This window comes from Netta rufina (genome assembly GCF_964035555.1).
Source record: "Netta rufina genome assembly, chromosome: 19".
In the NCBI taxonomy this organism is placed as follows: domain Eukaryota; kingdom Metazoa; phylum Chordata; class Aves; order Anseriformes; family Anatidae; genus Netta; species Netta rufina.
The window spans coordinates 4087709-4111485 of NC_140143.1; the positions used below are offsets into that span (position 1 = coordinate 4087709).

Here is a 23777-nt window from a genome sequence, read left to right on the forward strand (position 1 = left end):
TTGATGCTTATAATAAACTGGAGTTGCCTTTCTCCTATCTTGTTCTAGGGTTCTGTCGCTTATGTGCCTCAACAAGCCTGGATCCAGAATGCCACACTGAAAGATAATATTTTGTTTGGCCAAGCTCCTAATGAACAAAAATACCAAAATGTCCTGGAGGCCTGTGCTTTAAAAACTGACCTGGAAGTGCTGCCAGGAGGAGATCAGACTGAGATAGGAGAGAAGGTAATTTTCTTCAAGTCAGACCTGCTTGATGATTCCTCTTCTGTCAAGCTAAAGAGAACACTGTAAAGTCAGCACTTGGGTTGATCTTTACGACAGCATCCCTATTACAATCAGTGCTGAAACATGCAGGCAGTTCTCTGGGAGTTAGTTGGACTTAAACGTGTTCCCAACTTTGAGTGTTTGTACTGCATCACATAATTGCACACCGAGCCCTGGTGGATCAGAGCATTTCCATTTGTAGTCCAACTGTAAGCGTGCATCCGGCCAGAATACTTGAGGTCCTTCCTATTCCCATATGGATAAAAAGGGAGGAAACATATGGTGTGCTTCAAGTAAAAGAAGTAATATGATCATCCCTTAACGTCTCATTTTAACAAGAAACTTTTACGTCAGTGATTGCCAACAAAGCTTTCTTTCATAGACCACTAAATCCAAGATGGATTTTGTGAAGTTGGGTGGATAGATGGATTTGTATGTAAGATAAGAGACGTGGAAGACATTCCAGGTGCTGCAGCCCTGCTTTGAGTGTTTTCATTTTATGTCCTTGTTGACAGTCTTCCTTTCCATTGTTTTGAGTTTTAACAGCTCCCTTTAGGAGCTTATTAAGTGAGAGGCTTATTCTGTCTGCAGATTGCTGGGTGAGTGGAAGTTTGGCAGCGAACAGATTTAGAGGCGTTCTGTTCTTTTCCCTGGCTCTGAGTGCGTTATTCTCTTCAGCATCTCGTGTTTCATTTAGCATCCATGTGTCTGGTGGTGTATGAGCCATAAAAAGTCATAGCTGTTGTTTGAACTGAGTGGTGTGATATATTTTGCTCTCTCCTTCCCTTCAGGGCATCAACCTCTCTGGTGGCCAGAGGCAGCGAGTGAGCCTTGCTCGTGCAGTGTTCAGTAACTCGGACATTTACCTGTTAGATGACCCTCTTTCTGCTGTGGACTCGCATGTTGCAAAGCACATCTTTGACAAAGTTATTGGTCCAGATGGGGTACTTAAAGGAAAAGTAAGCTGACATTTAGATTCTCTTACAAATGCACATAAGCTCTGAAACACTAATGGGTAACGGGAAAGTTGTTTCACCACCGAGGCTTTAGTGCTGAATCATTCCTGAATTTCTGTGTTTAATTGGCAGTGCAGACACCTTTTCTCCACAGCACAGATTCTGTGGTGAGCTGCTATTTAGGTATGTGCAAAAGTGATGGGATCTAGTCAGAACATGTAGAGGCAAAAACCTGTTCTGTCTTTTTAAAAACCCAACTATTTGAAATGTCCAAAATCAAGACATTTGTAGGAACTTGTAGAGGTTGTCAGCTTAGTATTGCTTGTTACTCAGAGGTGGCACAGTGAGGAAGTTGCAACAGCTTACTAATTTTACAGAAATCTTTGGCAGTATGCAGCCAAATTACAACTTCTCTGCTTCCCCTTCTACTCCTGTTACAATCTTCTCAGACTGTCTCAGTGCTTAAAAGGGAAAGAGGGCAAAGAAAGAGGGCACGTGGGAAAGAGGGGAGTGATGACTCAGTTGTTTTACTTCCCTTTGTGGTTATATCAGCATGTAGTAGGAAGCATAGTAAGTTCATGTAGATTTTTCAAAGCTAATTTGACTAACAAGGGCAGTGTATTTCTCTTGGCATTTCACCTTAAGATGATAATTCACTCCCTGTCTCAAAAATGCAGTATTATTTGACTTGTTGGGTAGCATTAATGCACTGCAGCATTTAATCTCAACGACAACTTAGAGATGTGTGTTTTGTTTTGTTTTGTTTTTTTCCTCTTTTTCCCTATCCAGACCCGTATTTTGGTGACCCATGGCATTGGTTTCCTGCCTCAGGTAGACCATATAATTGTCCTGGTAGATGGCAAAATCTCTGAAATGGGATCTTACCAAGACCTTCTGAAACAAAACAAGGCTTTTGCAGAATTCCTTCGAAATTATGCACTTGATGAAGGCATCGAAGAGGATGAACTAACAAGTACAGTACTGCTTTTTCTTAAAATATGTCTTTCTCTGTCAACCAGATGACAGGTACTTTCTCTGTATACTGTCCACTGCTCCTTCTTGACATCCTGGCTTTTGTCTTTCCTTTCTGCACTTCTGTAAGAAATGCTGTCTTTGGCCAGTTCTGTTTTATTGATAAATGTTTTCCCAAATAAGTTTAGTTCAACAATTTCATTTGGTTTGTCCTAGAAAAAATGATTCTTGTGTTTGAAATTATTTTAAAGTTGAAAATTTCTTTTACAATTGACAAGGTTGAGCTCATCAGGAAAATGGAATAGGAAAGAACAAACTGGGGTCTGCTATTACAAGGGCTACACAGAATTTGGTATTTTTCCTTTGTTTTCATGTTGTGTGGTGTGGTTTTTTTTCACACAAGTTAAATGATATTTTAATCTTGGGTTACCTTTAAGGTTGTTTTTATGCTGATGAAATATTGCAAGATTAAAGCATTTTGGTAAATGTTTCCTTTGTGTGGCAGTGTTCTCACGCTCTTTGATTGCAGCACTGTGCTCTAGGCAGACATGCAGAAAGGAACATGCATGGCATCTTTTAGCAATAGCAGAGGCTTTCAGTAGGTCCTGACATGAGACCCCATCCCAAGATCATGCCTAGAGCATGTTCTATATGTAAATTTAGCTAGAACTAACTATAACACTATCACTTAGCATTTTGGATGCACTAAGGCAATGTGATGTAAATGCATTTGGTCACCAATCTGCCTCACAAGACCTCTGCAATTTAGTAAAGTGATGCACCGAAAGGATGTGACTACTGCCATTGGGGGTGATTAATGATGGGATTATGTACTGTGATTTTCCTGCTATGCTATTGATTTTCGTTACCCTTGCTTTGCCTGGCCACTTGTTTCTCTGCTTTCTGTTTTACTCAGCAGAAACTCTGAGATGCAATCTTGTCTTGCAGTGGTGGAAGAGGAAGAGGTCCTGCTAGCTGAAGACACCCTCAGCATCCACACCGATCTGGCAGATAACGAACCTGTGACGAACGAGGCCCGCAAACAGTTCCTTAGGTAAACATGAAGTCCTCTTGTGTTTGTAATCTGTATCTGGGGTAAAACACATCTGAAAGATGTTAATCAAATACTGTCTCTGTCTGCGACTTCGTTTCCTCTTAGAAATAAATTGTTTTAGAGTCCTTTTGAAAGTAAATGTGAAAGAACACGCAAAGATCAAACACCTGTTCCTGCAATCTTCTTTTTAATCCAAATTGAACCAACTTCTTAAAGCAACTTTTTTAATAACCATACCCTTGGAACACTCTCCAGTTACTGTTGATGTGAAAACAGAAACTCGGGGGTTAGCTTTGAAAAGCCTGTTTTGCAATGAGGACTCTAATGCCCTGTATCAAAGTGTCCAGCCCTTGCTACAGCCTTTGTTAGGAGCTATAGTTCTGGCATCACTGAACATCACTGTACATGCATGAGGATCCTACATACACCCATATCTGCAAGTGAGGCTGGCATGGGAACAGAGCAAAAGAGCTGGGATGAAGTCCAGTCTGCTGCATCCCATTCTTGCTTTAGCACAGCCACAATATGCCCTCTTTCTCCTAATGACTCTATTGTTTTGACTAGGCAACTTAGTGTAATATCTTCTGAGGGAGGAGAATGTCCCAACAAAATGTCAACGAAACGGAGAGTCTGTGAAAAGAAGCCAGCTGAGCCTCCTCTGCCAAGAAAAAATCCTAACGAGAAGCTTATTCAGGCAGAAACCACTGAAACGGGAACGGTATAGTGTGATTTTCCCCCTTCCTTTTTCTTCATTTTTTCCTGCTTGAAAAAATATCTTTTTTACTTTTACATTTGATCCAGTTCTGTTAAATGCATTGTATAAATTATGACAGCACGTTTTAGGAATTAATCTGGTGGCCACTGATCCTTCAAATTTGGGCTTTTGGCAGGGAGTTCTGCACCTGGCAAAGGCTGTGTAGTTAGGAAGGGATTCTTTTCTTTCCAGCTCCCTGCCACAGTCACCTGATACTGCATAGCACTGCACTCTGTCAGCTCTGTCTTTGCGTTGCAGAGCTTTCAGCACTGTTGGTCTTTAAACTGTTTGGCTGCTGTGCAAGTCCAGCTGCAGCACTGGGTATTTGATGACCTGCAGCAGTGGGTTCTACGAGCCAGCTGCCTGCTGCGTGCCAGTGGATCTGTTCTGTCTAAACGATACCTGCCACACCATCCTCAAGAGCAGTTTATGCTCATGGGTACAAAATGGGCTGCACTCTCCGCGAGCAGGGCCAGCGAGTAAAACAGGAATAGAGAAAAAAGAGAGGAAAAGGGAAAAAGAGAAGATAGGAATAAAGACATAAAATCCAGGGACAGGAAGGAGTGGATGAAAAAGGAACAGGGTGGTCTTGTCAAAGAAAACCCCTTCCTGCCACTTCAGAAGGTGTCCTACCACTCGGCATGTCCTGTTTACTGTCTGATGTACGTGCTTCGTAGCACAGACATTTGACTGTTTCTGTGGATTATTTTAGCTGTTAAAGTCCCTAATCAGCAACACTTGTTCTCTAAATTGTTTTTCCTTATGCCTTTTTTAGAGATTGTTGTGTCCTGAGTCTCTGTCTTTTTGCCTATCTGCTTTTTTTTTTCTTTTTTTTTTTTTTTTTTTTGCATTACCTTAAAACTTATTGTGAAGACACCTGAATGGAGGCCTAAAATAGGACCTGAATAGGCCCTTTAAGTAGTCCTGAGCTGGATATGCCTGACAAGTTGCTTTTGCCTGAAAGTCTTGGTTGCTGTTCTTGTTACCCATCCTTTGCAGCTATTTGATCAACCTCTTCCCAGCCCTGTCTGGCAGTCTTAAAAAATAAAACCCCACAAAACTAATACAGTTCATCAAAATGGAGGAAAAGAATATTTCAGATAAGTTTCTGACTTGTTTAGGAAGTTACCCCCCTGACATGGAGACCCTCTGCAATCTGTTAGATTTTGGGCAGTTTTGAACTCAGCAGTTTCTCTGCTGAAGGATTCTTTTTTCTGTCTGTACTTCTGATTCTGTAAGTTGTACAAACCAGCTTTGGTGTGATTTTTGCAGGTAAAGCTAACAGTGTTCTGGCAATACGTGAAGGCTGTCAGCCCTGTCATCTCTTTAGCTATATGCTTCCTATACTGCTGTCAAAATGCTGCTTCGATTGGGGCCAATGTGTGGCTCAGTGACTGGACCAACGAGCCAGTGATAAACGGGACTCAGCACAACACATCCATGCGAATTGGAGTCTATGCTGCCTTGGGCCTCTTGCAAGGTAAGATCAGATAAAAATCATGATGTCTTAGTACTTATCAAAGAGGAATTAGATGGGAAAGCCATTGTACTAGTTGCTGGTGGCCCAAAATTGCCAGCAATATCTTATCCTAAGCAAGGGAAGTAAAGAAACCTAGAACCAGAAAGTCTGAGCTCGGTCCCCCACTTGTGATTGTGCTGTGAAGCCTTTGGAGGGGTTTCCATGGGTGACATGGAAGTCTGGGAGAGAAAAGTTGGAGTGAGACTGTGAAAACTCAGGTGCAGAAAAGACAGAGGTTGGGGTGAAGTTGTAGCATTAGGTCTTCATGGAGGCTTGCAGAGGGAAGATGGTTATGCATCTGTCTTCTGTGGACAGCACGGTGAAATCCATGGGGCATATTCGTGTCTGTAAGGCAGCAGTGACCACAATGCCACGGTGCTGATGTGCATGGTAAGAGGGAGGTGGACTTGGAATATGTAATAACGCAAAGAGGCTTCTAGCACAACAGAAGCTGCTTGAGAGTCAAAGAGCTACAAATCAAGTACATCATGCTTGCTGGTTAACACATCTCTTCACTTGGAAGGCCTCATAGTGTTCGTCTCCTCTTTCACCCTGGCGATGGGAGGCATTAATGCAGCCCGGACGCTTCACACGGCTCTGCTGGAGAACAAACTTCACACACCGCAGTCCTTCTATGACACCACTCCAACCGGCCGAATCATCAACCGCTTTTCAAAGGACATCTATGTCATTGATGAAGTCATCCCACCGACCATCTTGATGTTCCTTGGAACATTTTTCACCTCTTTATCGACAATGATTGTGATTATAGCAAGTACTCCGCTCTTTGCTGTGGTTATAGTTCCACTTGCAATTCTGTACTTCTTTGTTCAGGTAACTAGAAAAATATCTCACTACAATTGTAAGGGCTATTACTGCATTATTATTATTATTATTATTATTAATTTATTTATTTTTAAGAAAAATCTAGGGTAAAATTGCAGTATCTGAAGTAACTATGTTTATGTAGGCAAAACATTATTTACTTCTCTCAATAAAGGAGGTGTCTCCTGTGGGACATCGTCATAAAATGGCATAACTTTTTTTGCTTTTAAGTAATAACAAGCAAGCCTACTGTTAGAGATAGAACTGCAGTGCATTTTAATATATTGAAGTGTGCATGTATTTGACATACTGACAAGTTGTTAAGGTGGAGAGGAGTTAAATGCTGAAAATAGAATCAATTTTATTGACTTCTGAGCAAAAATGAAGCATATGTTAGTATGTAAATAGAGACCTGATAATGGAGGTACAAATTCATGGTCATTTTCGTGGAAAATGAGGCTCCTACAAATGTATTCATTTTGTTAGGCTATGTTACCTGAATGTAAAGTGACATAGATAAATTCATCTTACAGTATATAGAAATGGCAGTCATCCAAAACTCTATTTTGGAATGAAACAAAGATAACTTGACTTGAAATACTTCATAATTATAGGGAATACTTTTAAGGGTTTAAGTGCATCATTAAAAATCTCTTTTAAATCCTTAACCTAATAATCCCCTAACCTAATAATCATTTAGCTGATAATTAAAAGAGTAAGTATTTCATGTACCCTTCAACTTTCTCCAAAAAATGGCAGCGATTCTATGTAGCTACCTCCCGTCAGCTGAAGCGTCTGGAGTCTGTGAGCAGATCTCCCATCTACTCACACTTCTCAGAAACAATATCAGGAGCCAGCGTCATCAGAGCCTACAGGAGACAGAAATCCTTTGTAGACATCAGCGATCTGAAGGTGGATGAAAATCAGAAGAGTTACTATCCTGGCATTGTATCAAACAGGTATAGAGGAATATAACTTCTTGTTTCTGCTTAGTTCTTTGTGTTTGCACAACAGGTCCAAGCAAGCATTTACCGTTCTTCTTATGTCTGCCTTTTGACCAGGTGGCTGGGTATTCGAGTTGAGTTTGTGGGGAACTGTATTGTCCTTTTTGCTGCCCTTTTTGCTGTGATTGGTAAAAACAGTCTGAATGCTGGCTTGGTAGGACTTTCAGTATCTTATGCATTACAGGTACGTGTTATAGCACTCTGATGATAAATTAGCAGTAACGAAGTACTTGTCTAAGTTGGGGCTAATAAGAAAATGATAAAAAAGAATTGTGGAATATCTGGAAACAGTAGAGATTTACACTTAATGCTGACAGGCCATCAGTAAGTCCACATGCAGTAGGAGTTCAGGGCACTTTGGGAGCACTGAGAGTGTGCTGCACCCCAGTATCTCTAGTGGCAGCGTGCAAGCAGCCCAGGAACGTCAGGTGCACCTGCCAACAACAGCTCATTTAAGCAGCATGGGCTTAAGGTGTCCCATGTTTTGCCTGCTACATAGAACATCTGTATGTTTGGGTAATCACAGGGAGATCAACAGGATTCATAAATAGCAAGATAAACTGTACTCACCCAACCTACGAACAGTTCAGCAGATTTAATGGTCTCGCTCTTGTCAGAAGCTTTTTAGATACAATGAGTGTGCAGGACTGCTGTTAGCAGTTTTCAAGTGAGACACATGACTTTGGGGAATGAGTTGACACCAACTTTTGGGGGGGGGCAATTATTAAAGCACTCTTCAAACACATGCTTCTTCACATGAATACCTGGTTATCTGTGGACTTCTTGTTCCAGTATCTGTATTAATGTCGATGCAAAGGTAATTACTCCATTTGTAATATCAGTGTGAATCCATGTCTTAACAACAGCATCCACTTTTGTTGTTAAATCTGCTGTTGTTCCTCTGTGGGCAATATTTTGTTCCTTGTCTTCTCCAGGTGACCTTGTCTCTGAATTGGATGGTCCGAATGACTTCCGATCTTGAAACTAACATTGTGGCTGTTGAAAGAATAAAAGAGTATTCAGAAACAGAAACAGAGGTCAGCTACTTAGAGTCCAGCACGTTCACTAAGAAGCATGGCAAAATTTTAACACGCAATGTTTACCTGGTCTTTCTTCAGACTCTTGACAGAGAATTCCTCCACTGAGAGTATTACCATTTAGCCTGAACAAATGTCACACTCTGAACTGTAATTTATGCTACCACAGCTCTGAATTATTGCTGCTATCATGCAGTCTGTGCTTAGCATCTCATTTTCTGCTAGTGTGAGTGGCTATAGCATAACAGATATGATTTTCACTATCAGAATATTGCTCCCATTGGGTTTGAAGTGTTTGATGTGTCGTCCTACCTGCGTAGATGGTGCTGTGATCCTGCCTCTGAGCACAGCTGCACTACAATTATCAGTCTATGCACATGTTTTCAAAAGTATTTATATTTAATCAGCTTAATCAGACCTCCTCTCCCTTGAGAGAAGAACATCTCCAGGAACACTGCACTGCCTAATCCAGAAAAATCATCCGATCATTTTCTTTTGTTGCCAAATACTTTTAAAGGTAGCAGATGGAGCTATGCTGGGAAATCTGCTGCCCTGTGGACACGGTGGGTTTTGTTATCCCTGTGTATATGGGAGACTAAGAATTAGGAAATGGAGACTCTGAGGAGAGCTGTAGTGCAAGTTTCTGAAGATAAAATATTTGATCTTTAAGAAAAAAAAAAGAAGGTAGACAAGATGTGAGATGTGTATTATAAGCCAGAGCTTGAGCTGGCATGGAACAGATAGTGTTCTGTTGATGTTAATGGAAAAAAAAAAACGTTAACTCGTATCAGGTGAGGATTTGACTTCATATGCTCAGATATATTTTTTATATTTATTTCACAACAATGGCCAAAATGGGTGGATGCTTAAGAAACTGTTTTTAATTTGTAACTGGAAATTCAATTATCAGTTATACATGTATTTCTAGTAACCCATAAATGCTAATGTTTGTGTCTGAGTTTGAATTATTAATTTTTTTAACCTGTATGAGGTGTTTCTAATTTCTGTGTTCTTCAGGCTCCCTGGATAATTGAGGATAAGAGTCCCCCAAAAGACTGGCCATCCAAGGGCGAGCTGGAATTTGTGAATTATTCAGTGAGGTACAGGAAGGGCCTGGACCTAGTGCTGAAGGATCTAAACCTCCAAGTGCACGGTGGAGAGAAAGTGAGTAACCAGCTCCATGTCTCTGTTGTAACTTTGCTCTGGGCCTCCAGTGACAACCACGGATAAAGGACAGGGGCTACGTGAACAGCTGCCTCAGTAGTGCAGACTACATAAGATGTCCAGCAGTAACGACTGTGGCAGCATCCTTCAGGCAGGAAGCAATAGAGCCGACTGCGTGGGTCTTTCTGGACTTTAAAAGTTAGGCTGGCGTCGCATTACCGCGTAGGAGGCACCAGTGATTGCAAGTGACAGAATTTCAGTGACAAAAATGCTTTTCTGAGGAGATGTAGATGGGAGAAGGAATTCCAGCTTTTTCCACAATCTGGCTTTGCTTGTGAAATTTTTGGCATGGAAGGAAATGACATTCTTTGCTTTCTTAATCGGGAAATTGTCTTTGTTCTGGGAGATTCTCTTCATGCTTCCATTGAAAGTACTGGGCTTTGTGTGCTGTTGACAGAACAACTAGCATGGGAAAGTCCTCCAGTCAATAGGCTATTAATAGGAGAGGGCATTATCACAGAATGTTTGAGGTTGGAAAGGATCTCTGGATGTCATCTGGTTCAACCCTCTGCTCAAGCAGGACCACCTTGTAGTACATTTTTATCCTTATACTAAGCAGATAGAATGACAATTGCCTTCTGGAGTTCTGATATGTGTGCTTATGATAAAATCTGAATTGCCATCTAAAAATCTAATTTTTCTCCTTGTCTGTTATGGTAACGTAGTAATCCCTAACATGGGTACTCCAGCTAATTGCCCAAACTCATGTAGGATGATTGTAGGCCTTTATACATAATTATGGGAATGACAACACATACATTGTAATGTATGACACAGTTTTCTAGAGAAGGGTTGTTGCATTCTTTTTTTTAGATTCCTATCTTGTATAAAACCTCTGAGAGAAACCTTGGCATTTTGTTTTGGTGGTGGTAGTAGTATTTTGTTTTTAACTATATGCATTGCTGTTAATCCTCCAATTTGTTGTAGATTGGGATTGTTGGCAGAACTGGAGCAGGGAAGTCCTCCATGACACTCTGTCTCTTTAGGATCCTGGAAGCTGCAAAAGGGGAAATTAAAATTGATGGTGTGAGAATTTCAGAGATCGGCCTCCACGACCTTCGATCGAGGCTAACAATTATTCCTCAGGTACACCTTCTGTGCATCACAATAAAGGAAGGTTATCAAACCACAAATAGTAGTTAAACCACAGAGGAAAATGCTTTGTTGCATTCAAAAAATGGGTTCACGTAAACAAGTCATTGTATTTCCTTATGTGGTCCTGTCCTGCCACCTCACAAGCTGATGGTGGGTGATAAAACAGAGTTTAGAGTAAAATATCTTTAGAGTCTGTGTATAATGTGCTGTATTTTCATAGTGGATAGGACTGGAAGGTGGCCCACCTTCAATGCAATAGACACTTAATAACTTGTATATTAATATCTGTACTTAAAACAGCTAAAGCACTTGCCTAATGGAAGCTTGTTTTCTATCCAGGATCCTGTTCTATTTTCTGGAACACTGAGGATGAACCTGGATCCATTTAATAAGTATTCAGATGAAGAGATATGGAAAGCTCTTGAACTGTCTCATTTGAAGAGGTTTGTCAGCAGTCAGCCATCCATGTTGGAATACGAATGCTCAGAAGGTGGAGAAAATCTTAGGTAAGGAATGTTTGGATTAGAAATTTACACTAAGCTTTCATTCAGCTCTAACAGTGAGTAACGCTTGAGCACAAGTTTACACTGTAATTTGTTGTGTCCTAAAGTACTTGGCCACCAATTCCTGTTCCAAGAAAACCAGTAAGGCTCAAACATGTTATTGCTCTTCTGCCTCTTCCAGGAATTATCTGATTCTCTTTTGCTACTGGGAAGAATTTCTCCCAAACCAAAATCTTGTCTTATCAGTATAGAAAGAAATTGCAGGATGTCAGGGTGTTATCAATAGGCAATCCCTTATCCATGGTTTGGTAGGAAGGGAAATGCTGCCGTAACATGTAACTGTTGTGCCGAGTAAGAGTCCTCTGAAAGTAGCTGAGTAATACTGCAATGTGTATTTATTTCCTTGAGGGCTGACAGGCTGGGCTGTTAGCTAAATAATTTTTTTTTTCTTGTTCGGTAACTTTATCTGATGAGTAATCTGCTCCAGAACAAGAGATTTTTGAACAATGGAGAGCAAAGGAGCAGTGGGGCCTCTGTGAAAGCCTTGTCTCTGTTTGCAGTGTTGGCCAAAGGCAGCTCGTCTGTCTCGCAAGGGCGCTACTTCGCAAGACGAGAATCCTGATCCTAGATGAAGCAACGGCAGCTATCGATCTGGAGACAGATGATCTTATCCAGATGACAATTAGGACTCAGTTTGAAGACTGCACGGTGCTGACAATAGCACACAGGCTGAACACAATTATGGATTACACGAGGTAAAACACTTAATGGTGCATGTGTTGGGGCTTGCCAGTGTGCTGGGTATGTGAAGCAGGGTCTGATTTGTTTCCAGATAGTCACGCTGGTGCTCTTGTCAGATAGTACATAAGCAACGATGTTTAAGCCATATAATCCTAGGATATCTGGGCTTTATTTTGCTACTGTTGGCATTAGTTCTAATTCATTAACAAAAGCTGTGCAAGAGATACTACCCAGTTGCATGAATGGCACTATCAGCAAACGTAGGGATCCATTTTTTAACCAGCAGCTGCTGTAACCTTTTCACTTGTTGTATTAATTATTTCAAACCCTATTACTGTACTTAATGAGCTTTTTCAAGTCGTTCCCCAAAGCCTCTCCATGGCTTTGCAGTACTATGTTTTACAAAGCTACCAATGGAACCATATTTATTTTTTTTCTGGGAGATGGTGATTGCGCTGTACTTTTTGAAGTCAAACAGCAGTTCAGGGAGAACGTCTATCATCTGTTGTGCTTCAGTGTGTGAAAATAATTGAGCAAAATAGTCAAGAGAAAGATTAGAGCAGTATTTGCTTTATGATAGAAATGGGTATCACATTTCCTGTGAGGAATTCTGACATATCTTTTACTGCCACCTTTTGTTTTGCACAGGATTCTCGTTTTAGACAACGGAACCATAGCTGAATTTGATACACCTGCAAACCTTATAGCATCAAAGGGTATTTTCTACAGTATGGCTAAAGATGCTGGACTAGCATGAGAAGATGACCCCTTGTTGAGGGTTTTTTTTGGTTAATTTTTTTTTTGTAACTGACTTGCCACAAAAGTGACTTGTGAATGTACTGTAATTTACAAAAGTTTTTGTAGTGGACTTGTGATATATTAACAAAGTATTTTACAATTATAAGGACCAGAAAGTGAATTTTATATTTTTAAATATTTTCTATAAAATATTTTATTATATGCTTCTTTCCCAAAGAATGCCAAGCACTCTGCCAAGGAAATGTATGTATCACAAGGCAATATGTACTGTATTCTGGTTTATAATTAGTAAATTATATTCATGGTACAAAATACACCTGTTTTGTGTCTTATGTATAAGGGTTCATTGGTTTTGAAATGGAAAGACAGGCCCAGTGGCTCAGCTTGAAAAAACAGTGAAGGAACGTTTAGTTTCTGAGTGGTTCCAAGCTGCTCATTGCAGGAGAATAGAGATGAACACGTCAGCTTCAAGTCTGTGATTTATCCCAGGACCTTTGATATCCCTACCTAGTGAAACTTGAGGATTATAAAATTCTTCTTCAACGTAAGGGTTATGAATAATTTGTATTTAAAACTAAAGCTACAGATATGGCTTAATGTAAATAATTATGCAATTTCTGCCAGGTTATTAGAGCCCAGCCTGCAGGGACATGATAAGCACGCAAGTATTGCCATTTTGTTCTACCTCTCCTGTATGAAGTTGCCATGAGTAAGCCTCAGCTTAAGCTGAACATGCATTCTGTGTAGATATTATTTCACTCTTTCAACTCTTATCACCTGAAATAATGTTATTTGTTATACAGAAGTATCTACCTTATTGTTGATAGAGAAACCTCCTCAAATTATGGGGAGTATTGTGTTTAGGCAATATGTGCTTCTAGAATCTGATAGAATATCCTTTGCTTTAGTTGTTCACTTCCTAGGTGGTGTAGGAAACACTATGGAAAACTACCTGGCAAGAAGAAGTTATGTTTTTCTATAAGTAAAGTTCCAAAAAAAAAACTTTGAGAAGACAAAAAATAATCATTTATTAATTGTTACAAACGATACTTCTTAAACTGAAACAAGAAATCTGCAGCCAAGCATTCATTTGAAATTAACATTTCATATAGCAATGCACAAAGTAATGAATTATTTATCATATACAGTAATGTAATGGTTATACACTTATCAGATTAAGTTAGGAGTGTTAATAGTATCTTCTGTGTATAAACTGCATAATGTATAAAAATATTCTTCTGAATGCATAGTTATCTATCAGCATCTGCACAAGATTATTAGTGTAACAATGAAGGCAATCAGCCTAACAGCTGAGCTTTTCTCCATTACTTTTAACTAGTTAATCCACAACAGCTCGGTACCTTTATGGATTTAGCTGGCATTTAGAGAGCCGGTGCATAAACCACGGCTGTTCTGTGTGCCAGGGACAACGCAAAAGACAAGGCATGACATGAGGAACAAGAATTTTATTATTCCATTATACAGAAGGTAATATACCACCAGCATTTTAGTATAAGAAATCAATATTGCTGATGACTCAGACCACATTTGACCTCTAATGCCTTCACAAGAGGCTATTTTGTGGTGACAGAATGTTTTGATATTGTCCTTAAGAGACTGAGCTTCAATCTAGGTAATTGATGCAGGAAATTTGGGTGTTTGCACGGCTCTGTGCTTTCAGGTGAGCGCTGGGCATCTGCCTACACAGCAGATAGGGAGAGGGCTCCCCCTTGTGTGCTCACTCACTCCTGCTGAAGCTGCTTCCCAGCGCCCAGAGGACTATTCACTGGATGGGAGAGCGTGGGCAAACCTGGGTACCAGTTCCTATTGTCTTAGCTGTAATACCGGCGACAGCTCTGACTGCCGGGGAAGAGCGACTTCTGTTCCTGTCCCTGTCTCCGAGAAAGGAGAAAAGGCTGTGGAGGACACCTAACGCCAGTCAGAGGGAGTCATCTTCTGTGAGAAGAGTGGTAAGAGTTTAGAGGGTTTTCATCTCAGCACTTCCTCCAGCTAGTTTGGGTGGGTCCCTTCTCTGGAGGCTACTGCTGTAAGACCCATTTCACAGGTCCATGTGCAATGTACAGCTAATTTGAGCTGTAAACTCTATCAGACAACACAAAAACAAAGTCCTTTGGTGCTGTAGTTTCCAAAGAAACTGGAGGGGCAGGGAGGGAAGAGGGGAGAAGACAAGCTGTGGGAAATTCAGTTTGGTATGATCTGTCTGCCTGTTTATATCGAGTACTTTAGTTCTTTTATCTAATTCATAGTACATACTTTACAGTTATGCTATCAGAATACAACTCTACCTCAAATGCAGATGACTGAGTAAATATTAAAATCCTAAAAAGTTAGATAAAATCCAGCTCGCTGTTTTAAATACTTTTCAATTTATTTATATCAGAATTTCATATCACAGCAGTCTGATTTTGAATTTTATGGAACAAGAATAGTGTTTTTGTCAGTAAGCAATATGGGTAAACACAAGTCATTAAAAAAAAAAAAATAGCACATTGCATAGGAACATCAAGACTTTAATATTAGCTCAGAAAACCCTGGGCATTTCATTAGTTTCTTCTTACACAGGCAACTTTTAAAGTTTCAATACATGATTTTTCTCAGGAATGTAGGTGTAAGAAGTCAATAAAATTACAATTCTTGTGCTTCCAAAGGGGAACATAAAAGCAGCATTGGAGAAATGTATTTTCAATACAGTAACAAAAATAGTATTTTAAATTGCACATGTCAATACCATATATTGACAGACAACAATAAAATGGATCTATGATTTTGGTTGAGAGCACATTTATGATTTGGATAATCACGGTCACTTTTTGTTTCAACCTGAGAAATAGGGAAAGGTGTAAACAGGTATTAAGAAATCACAGGTAATAAGTCACTTAATAGTATTTAAACTAGACATAGTTTTGTGCTTCTTACACAGATTTAAACCCTCCTGTTTTTTTCCTTCTAAATATGATCTGACTAAAAATAAATTATTTAGAAAGTGAGTGTTAATGGTAACGGACTCAGTACAAATATTAAATGGGTTTCGTGGCAGGTTTTTTAGCATGAGTACCTCTGCTATTTTATAGCAAATTATTAGAACAGTTTAAGGTAAGCCTTTCCCTGAGAGCTGCTACCTCTACAGTATTTCACGATTATCTTTTTTTTTTTTTTGTAAGGAAAAGTGTTGCATTAACAGGTATTGTTACCAATACTTCCTTTGCATAATTTGCATAACCTACTTTCATATCAGACTAATTACTCTTAGATTAACTAGAGGCTGTAACTGTGCATAACATCTTTAGTTTATTTCAAGGTTAACAAAATAGATTTTTTTCACATCATTAGCCCTTATAGATACTGTATTTCAAATATTATTTTAAAATGAGAGATACAAATATTTTGTTTTACTCTTTAAACAATTAGTATGTCAGTTCTGATGCCTTCTTGTTATAACCACTCCGTTCAGAAAGTGTTGGGACTCTGAAAAGGAAGTTTTTGTCGCTTACTGTTAGAACAAGCTCCAGTTCTTGGAAATCCTGTAGCCTTGCAACATCTTTGTCCTTTAAATAAATACAGTCAGTTGTTAGGTGATAAACTGTATGTTCAATTTAGCAGAAATAAATTAAATAGTAGGTTTATACTAAAACAAAGTATGTATTTATCCCTAAATATGACAGTTCTTTACAGTAAACTGGAAGGCAGACATCCTGCTGCATCTTATATTTGTTCTGGGATCCGATTCAGCTACTTGCCTAAGTCTGCTTTTAGAAGGAGTGCAACACTGTGACAGGGAGTGCAAGTGATAAATGGAATTGTGCTTCTAAGATCTACTGCATGCTATATTCCTTGAGTATATGCTGCTGATCTCCACCTCAGCCCCCATTCTTCCCCCTTTTGGTAATTCTTAGAAGGTTATGAATTGATTTCTTGCATCCACTCAAGAAGGACCTGCAGACCTGCACACAGCTTCCTCTAGAGCAGCCCACCAACACCATCCTTGAGCTGGCTTCAGCAGCATCTTTAGAGACCGGCGGAAGACACCCTCCCCCAGTACAGCTCGAGCTCTGATCGCCTCTGCAGCAGTACTCTGCTGCTAGACAGCATTCAGTAGAATCAAATTTGTGTCAGCACAAGGATCAGTAAGTGTCCTGCAATCCTACCAAGACAGTCTGAAGTAACAAGAGCTGGAGGTACTCCCTTCAACAACAACCTAAGTTGCCAAGTGATAGAATTGCTTAAGTCTTTTTTTTTCCTTTTCCATTTTTTGACTAATAAATAGTAAGTCATCTTGTACTCAGTGAAGATGCAGTACACTGAAGTCTATTAATCCAGTACTGATCAGATTAGCTCCACGACTGAAGCTAACAATGCTGTAGAGGCATTTGAGGGTGAAAGAGAGGTGAACCATTAATCAGTAAAACAGGTCAGCAGGTCCATTTTCTGTCTGCTGAACAGGTAAATGTCACAGAAGTGAAAAAAGTTACATTCAAAGACCTGCACTCAGAATATTTCTTAAATAATTTTAAAAAAGGACTGTGTACAGTCCTTATTGAACTAGAAAAACTCAGTTAAGTGCTACAGGCCCATTAAACACTGCTAACAGGTCACAGTAGTATGGTTTTGCACTGTAGTATGTAGTGGAGAAATCAGATATAAATAGGGCTCAATACTGAATGTTTATGGAAGGAAACGATAAAGAAACTTAAGAACTTTTTTTATAGGAAGACAAGCCACTACTAAGTGCTGAAAGTTGAAGGGAGTTTTTAGTTGCCCAGTTCAAAGTGACCAATCATGAAACACTTAGAATATAAATAGTAATAATAAAAATTGGTGACTGTTTCACGCATACCTTCTGCAAACATTGCAGTTGACTGTTACGGAACTTTGGCCAGATCATTGGGAAGTCTGAAGGAATCTAGAACACTACAAAAACACTACAGTGCTGTTTGAGTGCATGGGTCATTGGTGAAACACACACTAACAGACACAACTAACCACCTAACTCCTCCTCTTCAGTGTTTTAGTCTCTAAGACAGTGAGCATTGCTACAAACTAGTCAACTTTTTGTAACACGTGCATAATGCAGGTGATAAATGAACTACTACTTTTGATGGTAACCTAAAAATCTTTTTTATAAGTTACTGCATTCAAAATTAAGAGTTCTTACCTTTCTTAGCATTGTATTTGGTAATTTTCTGATCTTCTGTACATGTTCAGGGTTAACACCCAGCTCACGGCAACTCACTCGGAGCAGTTCCTTATAGGTCAGTTCTTGTCTGTCCAGTTCAATTTCAATGAAGTCATTTTCTTTAAGACTAGGATTTTGTATTCTAACTTTAAGCACCAGTTCTATTCAAAATAAAAAGGTACATTCATAGGCAGATGTGTAAAAGAATTGAAAAAAAAAATGTACTAAGTATTTCTACATTCTATTAGCCATGGTTTTTTTTTTTTTTTTTTAATCATTTGTAATAATACAAGAATCCCCAGAAAGCAAACTACTGGACAATATCCCTGCTTGGGCGGGCAATATTTACCCACAGAAATGATAGATCACCTCAATACTCAGGTCTTTCTGCAGATTGAGCCAGCCGAGATTCTCTCCAGCTGACTGGTTACATGCATTCTTTATTTGAAGGGTATGTCATTTAGAGAGGTAGATTACCCTAGTTTCTGTAGGCTTTCATAGCATTTGAGACAAACAGCAAATGTTTTCATCAATATTTTAATAACAGTTCCAGCAAAAACAACATATCTGCCTCTTAAATTCCCTTCAAATGTTTTCTGGATGCCTAATGCGCAAGAACTTGAAAGCCTCTAGAAGTACTGTGAGTACATGTAACGCTGACTAGTCCATTTTCACTGTCCGAGGTGAGAAAATTTCTAAGAAAAAGGTGAGAAGAAAGGCTTTTACTGTTACCTTGCATATTAAGTGGAAAAGCTCCTGTGAAGAAAACCGGCTGAAACGTTGGAACAGGCCCCGCGCAGGAGCCGTTCCCTAGCTGAGGTCCAGGCTGTTTTGATCCAACTGGCGAAGGAGGACTTCTGCTCCAAGATGCAGGTGTCTGGTAAACGGGGCCGTTCTGCACAGCAGGATTTGAGCATCGTGGTACGGCGCAGCCTCCGGGCAAAGATGGGGCAGCTCCCTTACTGCCTGCTGCCTCAGGAGCAGCATTCTCCTGCTGTACTGATGCCTGTGTGCATGTCTCAGGTAAGGGAGAAGAGTCAGGATCTTGCAATTCTGCACACGAGATACTCCCATTCACAGAGGGATCTGGAATATTGTTACTCATGGTATTATAAATGTAAGGGAAAGGTGGGTTAGCCAGATAATTAGGGATGATTGGCAGTTCTGAATCGTTTTTTAGCTCTGGGAGTTCATCATCTTCCACTGTAAAACAAACAAAACAACATTATCCAAGAATCCAATACAAATAATTCTGGGGGTGCTATTTCCTTCTAAATACTGCCTTTTTTTAAACCTTTATTTATTTTTAATCTGTAGCCAGCACATTGTTACATGGTCTCTAGTGGTATAATGCTATCATCTTCATAATGTATAAGGCAATGAAAAACAAAGGGTAATATAATGTTTGATATTAAGGCAGGGGATAAAGGGAAAAGAACACGCAGTCCTGGGAGAACTGAAACATTAGCAATTCAACAGCTGGGAGACAATAATGAAAACAAAGACAAAGGAATACAAAGTGGAAGAGAAAGGTTGCTAATCAACCATATTTCAAATTACTTATCACTTCTTGCAGCAAAGCCTACTCCACTCCAGCAGTTACAAAATGCAACAAAAATGCTCTTGCAATATGCTTTAATGAGCTGTTTCTTCAGGCTGCTAATTTTCAATTTATTGAACAGTGTCTAAACTCCATAGAACAACAGGAAAATTACTTATTGCTCATACGCTGTAAGGGTTTCATTCAAATTTGAGATATTTTCCCCTGTTCTCCTTTTGAAAATTGGAATCTGCATCTATCTGTGACTGATTTAATCATGGCATTTTTCAAAAAAAATAGTTTTTACTGTTTTTCAGTATGAAAGGAAAAAGACTTGGCTAGCTGGGTATGGAATTTGTTGGTAATCCTTTCTTAAACTTTGGTTTCTCACTAAGCAAACACCCTAGAGATCAAGCCACAGTTATTATGAAAACTTAACACAATATTTGGCAATGCGAAATAACACTGGAACATAAGTGCTTTGCACAGCCTCCTCCCATCATCTTTAAAGAGCACGTATCCCATAGGCAATAGATTTACCTCCCAGCATCTTCCTAATTTCCCTCTTTGACGTTAATTGGACCGGCCTTTCTCCTTTCTTGGTGAGGATCTCCTTGTCGGCACCAGAGTGCAGCAGGTAAGCCACCACTGGAGCATGGTTCCGTTTGCATGCCCAGTGCAAACAAGTCCTGCACATGGAAGATGTTAACACTGTTTGAAATACTAAATTACAGCAGAATGATTTCCACTCATTCTTGCTGCATATTAGAACAAGATCTAATGCATGTCTAACATAAAAGCAGTTTTAATAGCAATGCCCCTTGCAAATTCGCACTGGTTTTGGAGCCTGCAGTGACACCTGCTGATGTAGTTTTCCTTTGCTCTAATGCTTGTGATACCAAGTTACCACAGCAGTATTTTTAAAGTTCAAGACATCCTTAGCGATAGTACTATAGACTTCGTAGACTTACACGTTATAATATAACCTGCCGTACAGTCTTACCATTTTTCCTTATCTTAGGTTCTAGTCATGTATTACCTTTCTCTAGTTTTTACCTTTTAATGTTCTAGCTCTAGTTGAAGGAAATTCTTCTAGAAAAAACGAACATAACCATTCTCCAAGGTGCTTGTTTGTTTGAAGAATCAAATAAAATACAGCAGAACTAAATGACATACTTATAATGGAAAAAACTTTCAATTGAAAGTCAATTTCAATTTTTTTTCTTCTTCTTCATGAAAGAAACACAGTCAATATACTGCAGTCGCGTCTTGACCAATAACATCCAACTTGGTATATAAAATTCTGTTAAGTTTTCATGTATAAAAGGATGTAAGGGAGAAAATAAAGACTCTGATCTATTGAAGGGGTACACGTTAGACAAAACCACAAAAGGACAAAATAACTTGCAAAACCCTGTTCATTGTTATGTATTCTGATTTAAGCCTGACTTACCCAAAACAAAAAGCTTATTTCTACAATTTCTTCTTACTAAAATTAATGCACCTTGATGACAGAAAGTATCTTTGAATTAAAGGTAATGGCACTAGTCACTGCAGCAAGTGTTGTTATGTAGAATTAAGTCTAATTGAAGTGTCATAAGTGTCAGTATATGTGTACACATTTTTTTCTTCACAGATGATCCTAGGAACTGTGTTGCCAATTCTTTTAAAGAGCTGACACTGCTAACAATATTATAGAATCCTATACTCCATCTCCATGGTTGGGCTGTGCATTTCAGATAGAAAGTACCATTTTAAAATGGGATAAAATAATTTTGTTAGCAGAAAGCATTCCTAACTTCCCACAACATCTGAGACAAGCTTCAAGAAATTCAGACCTGGTTAGGGTGGTTTTGCTGTGTGGTGCTTTCTGGACCTCTCACAAATATTTCCGTAAGTGTGAATAGTTTCCATAAATTCAGAAGTGGCACACTGCTGAGTCATAAACTCCTTTGGACCAAAGTGGTGGGAGAAAGTGCACAGTATGTGCCAATATTTGCTTTTACTGCTCACGTGATGACCCTCCAGTGAGGATTATAAGCTGTTTCTGTATGTTAAATCCCCAGGATTTGCGTGGGACCTTGCACATGTACAACACGTGCATGTGTAGTTTGTTTGGAAGGTCCATAAGCCTCAACAACCCTAGCCTCGTGTTGGAATCCACCCTGAGCATTTCATACGGTCTCACACAGAGGAGTAATACCTACCCTCAGCCTCAGCACCTTCTTTGCATCAGGCATACTGAGAGGCTCACTGGGAAAACTTAAATTCAACAAGAAGGCTTCAATAACAGCAAACTTCCATTTGTTGTCACAGTTAAAAATGACCAGATCGTTATTTTTAAAAATACTTATGTCAGATTTCTTTGCTACGTGACGGTTTTAGATACAAACTAATTTTGACCACAAGCAGCTGCTTATCCTACACACCACGCGGATTCAAAGTCTTAGGAATCACTGATTTTTATAAGCTCCAGTTTTAATCCTCACACTTTGAAAGCTGTCGGTGTCCCACGTTTCTCAAAGTTACTGGTCAGGCTTTCGCCTGTAAAACTCCAGCTGCTTTCTTAATTTTATCCTTCCTTTTTTTTTTTTTTTTTTTTTTTAATTAGAAGTTCAATCACAATGCAGCAGGGAAACTACAGCCTGAATTAACTTCAGGAAAACAGCTTCTGCAAATGCCTGAGCACATCCTGTTTCCTATGCCAAAGGGTCTGGGATGCAGTCCCAAACCTACAAGCGTCGGGACAGGACATTGCAGGAAAGTCTCGGGTTTAGGGTTGTCAGCTGAAGAGCTTGTGTGTCACTGAAACAGCCAGCAACTTCCCACGTAAAATGGAAAGTTATCTTCAAATCTGGTTTAGAAGTTAATAAAACAAGCCTTGTTATAAGGCAACGCTCCCTGGCAAGCTGAAGTTTACTTTCTGATGGCTACTTTGCTCTGTTGCCTTACATTCTCCAAAGAAACTGGAGAACAATGACCTGAAGAGGCACCAAGGCATGAAAAGCAGCTGGCTTCCACCTGGGGTTTGCAGCACCCACAGCCTCCTTACTGACACTTGTCTAACAACGACACCTCCCTGACCCTTTCCTCTCTTCTAACACCCCCCCAGGGGAGCGCCCGGCGACGGGCTGATATTTTCATTTCCCTCAGCCCCTCGCCGAGCAGCAGCGATGTCCCCGCAGCCCCCCGCGCCCCTCACCAGCCGTTGACTTCGTTCTGGGAGTTGGGGTCCACGCCGAGCCCCAGCAGCCTCCCCACCTCCTCGGCGTCCCCCAGCGCCGCCGCCTCCCGCAGCCGCTCCTGCAGCTCCTTCGTCTCCATGGCGGCCGGCCCTTCGGCGGCTTCCCCACGGCCGCTACGGCCCCCCCCGAGCTCCGAGAGCCATCCCCCGGCCGGGCCCCGGCTCCCTGCGAAAGGTGTCGACCCCCCCGGCCGGCTTTAGGGCGCCCCGAGCCGCCCCGCTCCCCAAACTCTGCTGGGGGACGCTATTCTCTGTGACAACCCCGGCCTGGAGCTTTAGTTCCTACTCGCAGCCCTGCCTGCTGGGCCGCGAACTCTTGGGCGTTTTGCTCTTGTGGGCTCCCAAATTGTGAAGTTGGCCTTTTCTAGGGAGTTCGCTTTGTCTGTGAGAATCCTTTAATCCCTAAAGTCTACCTGTAAAGCAATGTGAAAGGTTACCTGTTGTTTACAGTACTCGTTTTGAAAAGCCATTTCCGATTGCTCTTGATTTGTCCTAAGGCAAGCTTCAGGAGTCAGCAGAACTATTTAAAAATATATATATAATAATAATAATAAATCACGATTCTAAAGAGTCAAAACAATAACTCCAGGCTCCAGGCAGGCATCTAGCCAGAACTCTGGCCACTTCTCCATGCGGGGACACCTGCAGGAATCATGAGGACCCCCATTTGGTAGCTACTCTCTCTCTTTGGTGTCTGAATGCAATTGGAGTGATAAAAAGAAACTAGCCCAAAAGAAACAACCCAATTCTGCTCCCTTTTTCTGAAGCAAACACCCACCTCCCATCCGTCCAACAAGCCCAGGCTGGAGAATATTAAGACATAGGATTCATACCAGTTGTGTTGCATTGATTTAAATGAGGTGTTTCCAACTGTTCAAATGGGTTGTTACTGTGAGAAACAAAGTTGTGTTTTTGCAGTAGAGAACTAATTTTCTGTATTCCAAGGTAGTTGTATAGTCATAATAGGGAGAAATGCTAAGTAGATAAGTGGACAGCACAAGGCTTCACTGTTCCAAAATAAGGTAGAAGCTTGAGAAAAACAGGATGAGCAGTATGAGAACAGTAAAACAAAGATCACAAGTTCTCAAAACA

General features: G+C 40.2%; 2 protein-coding genes across 3 annotated transcripts in view; one reads left to right on the forward strand and one right to left on the reverse strand.

Annotated features, from left to right (window-relative positions):
- The window catches only part of ABCC3 (ATP binding cassette subfamily C member 3), a gene marked incomplete at its 3' end in the record, with an annotated part of 47424 nt that extends 34719 nt beyond the window's left edge, over window positions 1-12705 (forward strand). The window contains exons 17-31 of the mRNA XM_084298676.1: window positions 49-225; window positions 1056-1223; window positions 2010-2193; window positions 3141-3246; window positions 3811-3964; window positions 5273-5480; window positions 6043-6353; window positions 7104-7303; window positions 7406-7532; window positions 8284-8385; window positions 9403-9549; window positions 10537-10695; window positions 11044-11210; window positions 11768-11962; window positions 12597-12705. Of these exons, the coding sequence (XP_084154802.1) occupies window positions 49-225; window positions 1056-1223; window positions 2010-2193; window positions 3141-3246; window positions 3811-3964; window positions 5273-5480; window positions 6043-6353; window positions 7104-7303; window positions 7406-7532; window positions 8284-8385; window positions 9403-9549; window positions 10537-10695; window positions 11044-11210; window positions 11768-11962; window positions 12597-12705 (2514 nt within the window). The remainder of the gene's footprint in view (window positions 1-48; window positions 226-1055; window positions 1224-2009; window positions 2194-3140; window positions 3247-3810; window positions 3965-5272; window positions 5481-6042; window positions 6354-7103; window positions 7304-7405; window positions 7533-8283; window positions 8386-9402; window positions 9550-10536; window positions 10696-11043; window positions 11211-11767; window positions 11963-12596) is intronic.
- Window positions 12706-15075: 2370 nt separating this feature from the next.
- Window positions 15076-23777, reverse strand: part of ANKRD40 (ankyrin repeat domain 40) — a 38391-nt gene continuing 29689 nt past the window's right edge. The window contains exons 1-5 of one of the 2 annotated variants that reach the window (XM_084298519.1): window positions 22644-22878; window positions 19982-20130; window positions 18634-19104; window positions 17881-18062; window positions 15076-16273 (exon numbers count right to left, since the gene is read on the reverse strand). In XM_084298519.1, coding sequence (XP_084154645.1) covers window positions 16133-16273; window positions 17881-18062; window positions 18634-19104; window positions 19982-20130; window positions 22644-22765 — 1065 coding nt within the window. In that variant the 5' untranslated portion in view covers window positions 22766-22878 and the 3' untranslated portion in view covers window positions 15076-16132. Of the gene's footprint in view, window positions 16274-17880; window positions 18063-18633; window positions 19105-19981; window positions 20131-22643; window positions 22879-23777 lie in introns of those variants that run through there. The other variant, XM_084298520.1, reaches the window with a different exon arrangement.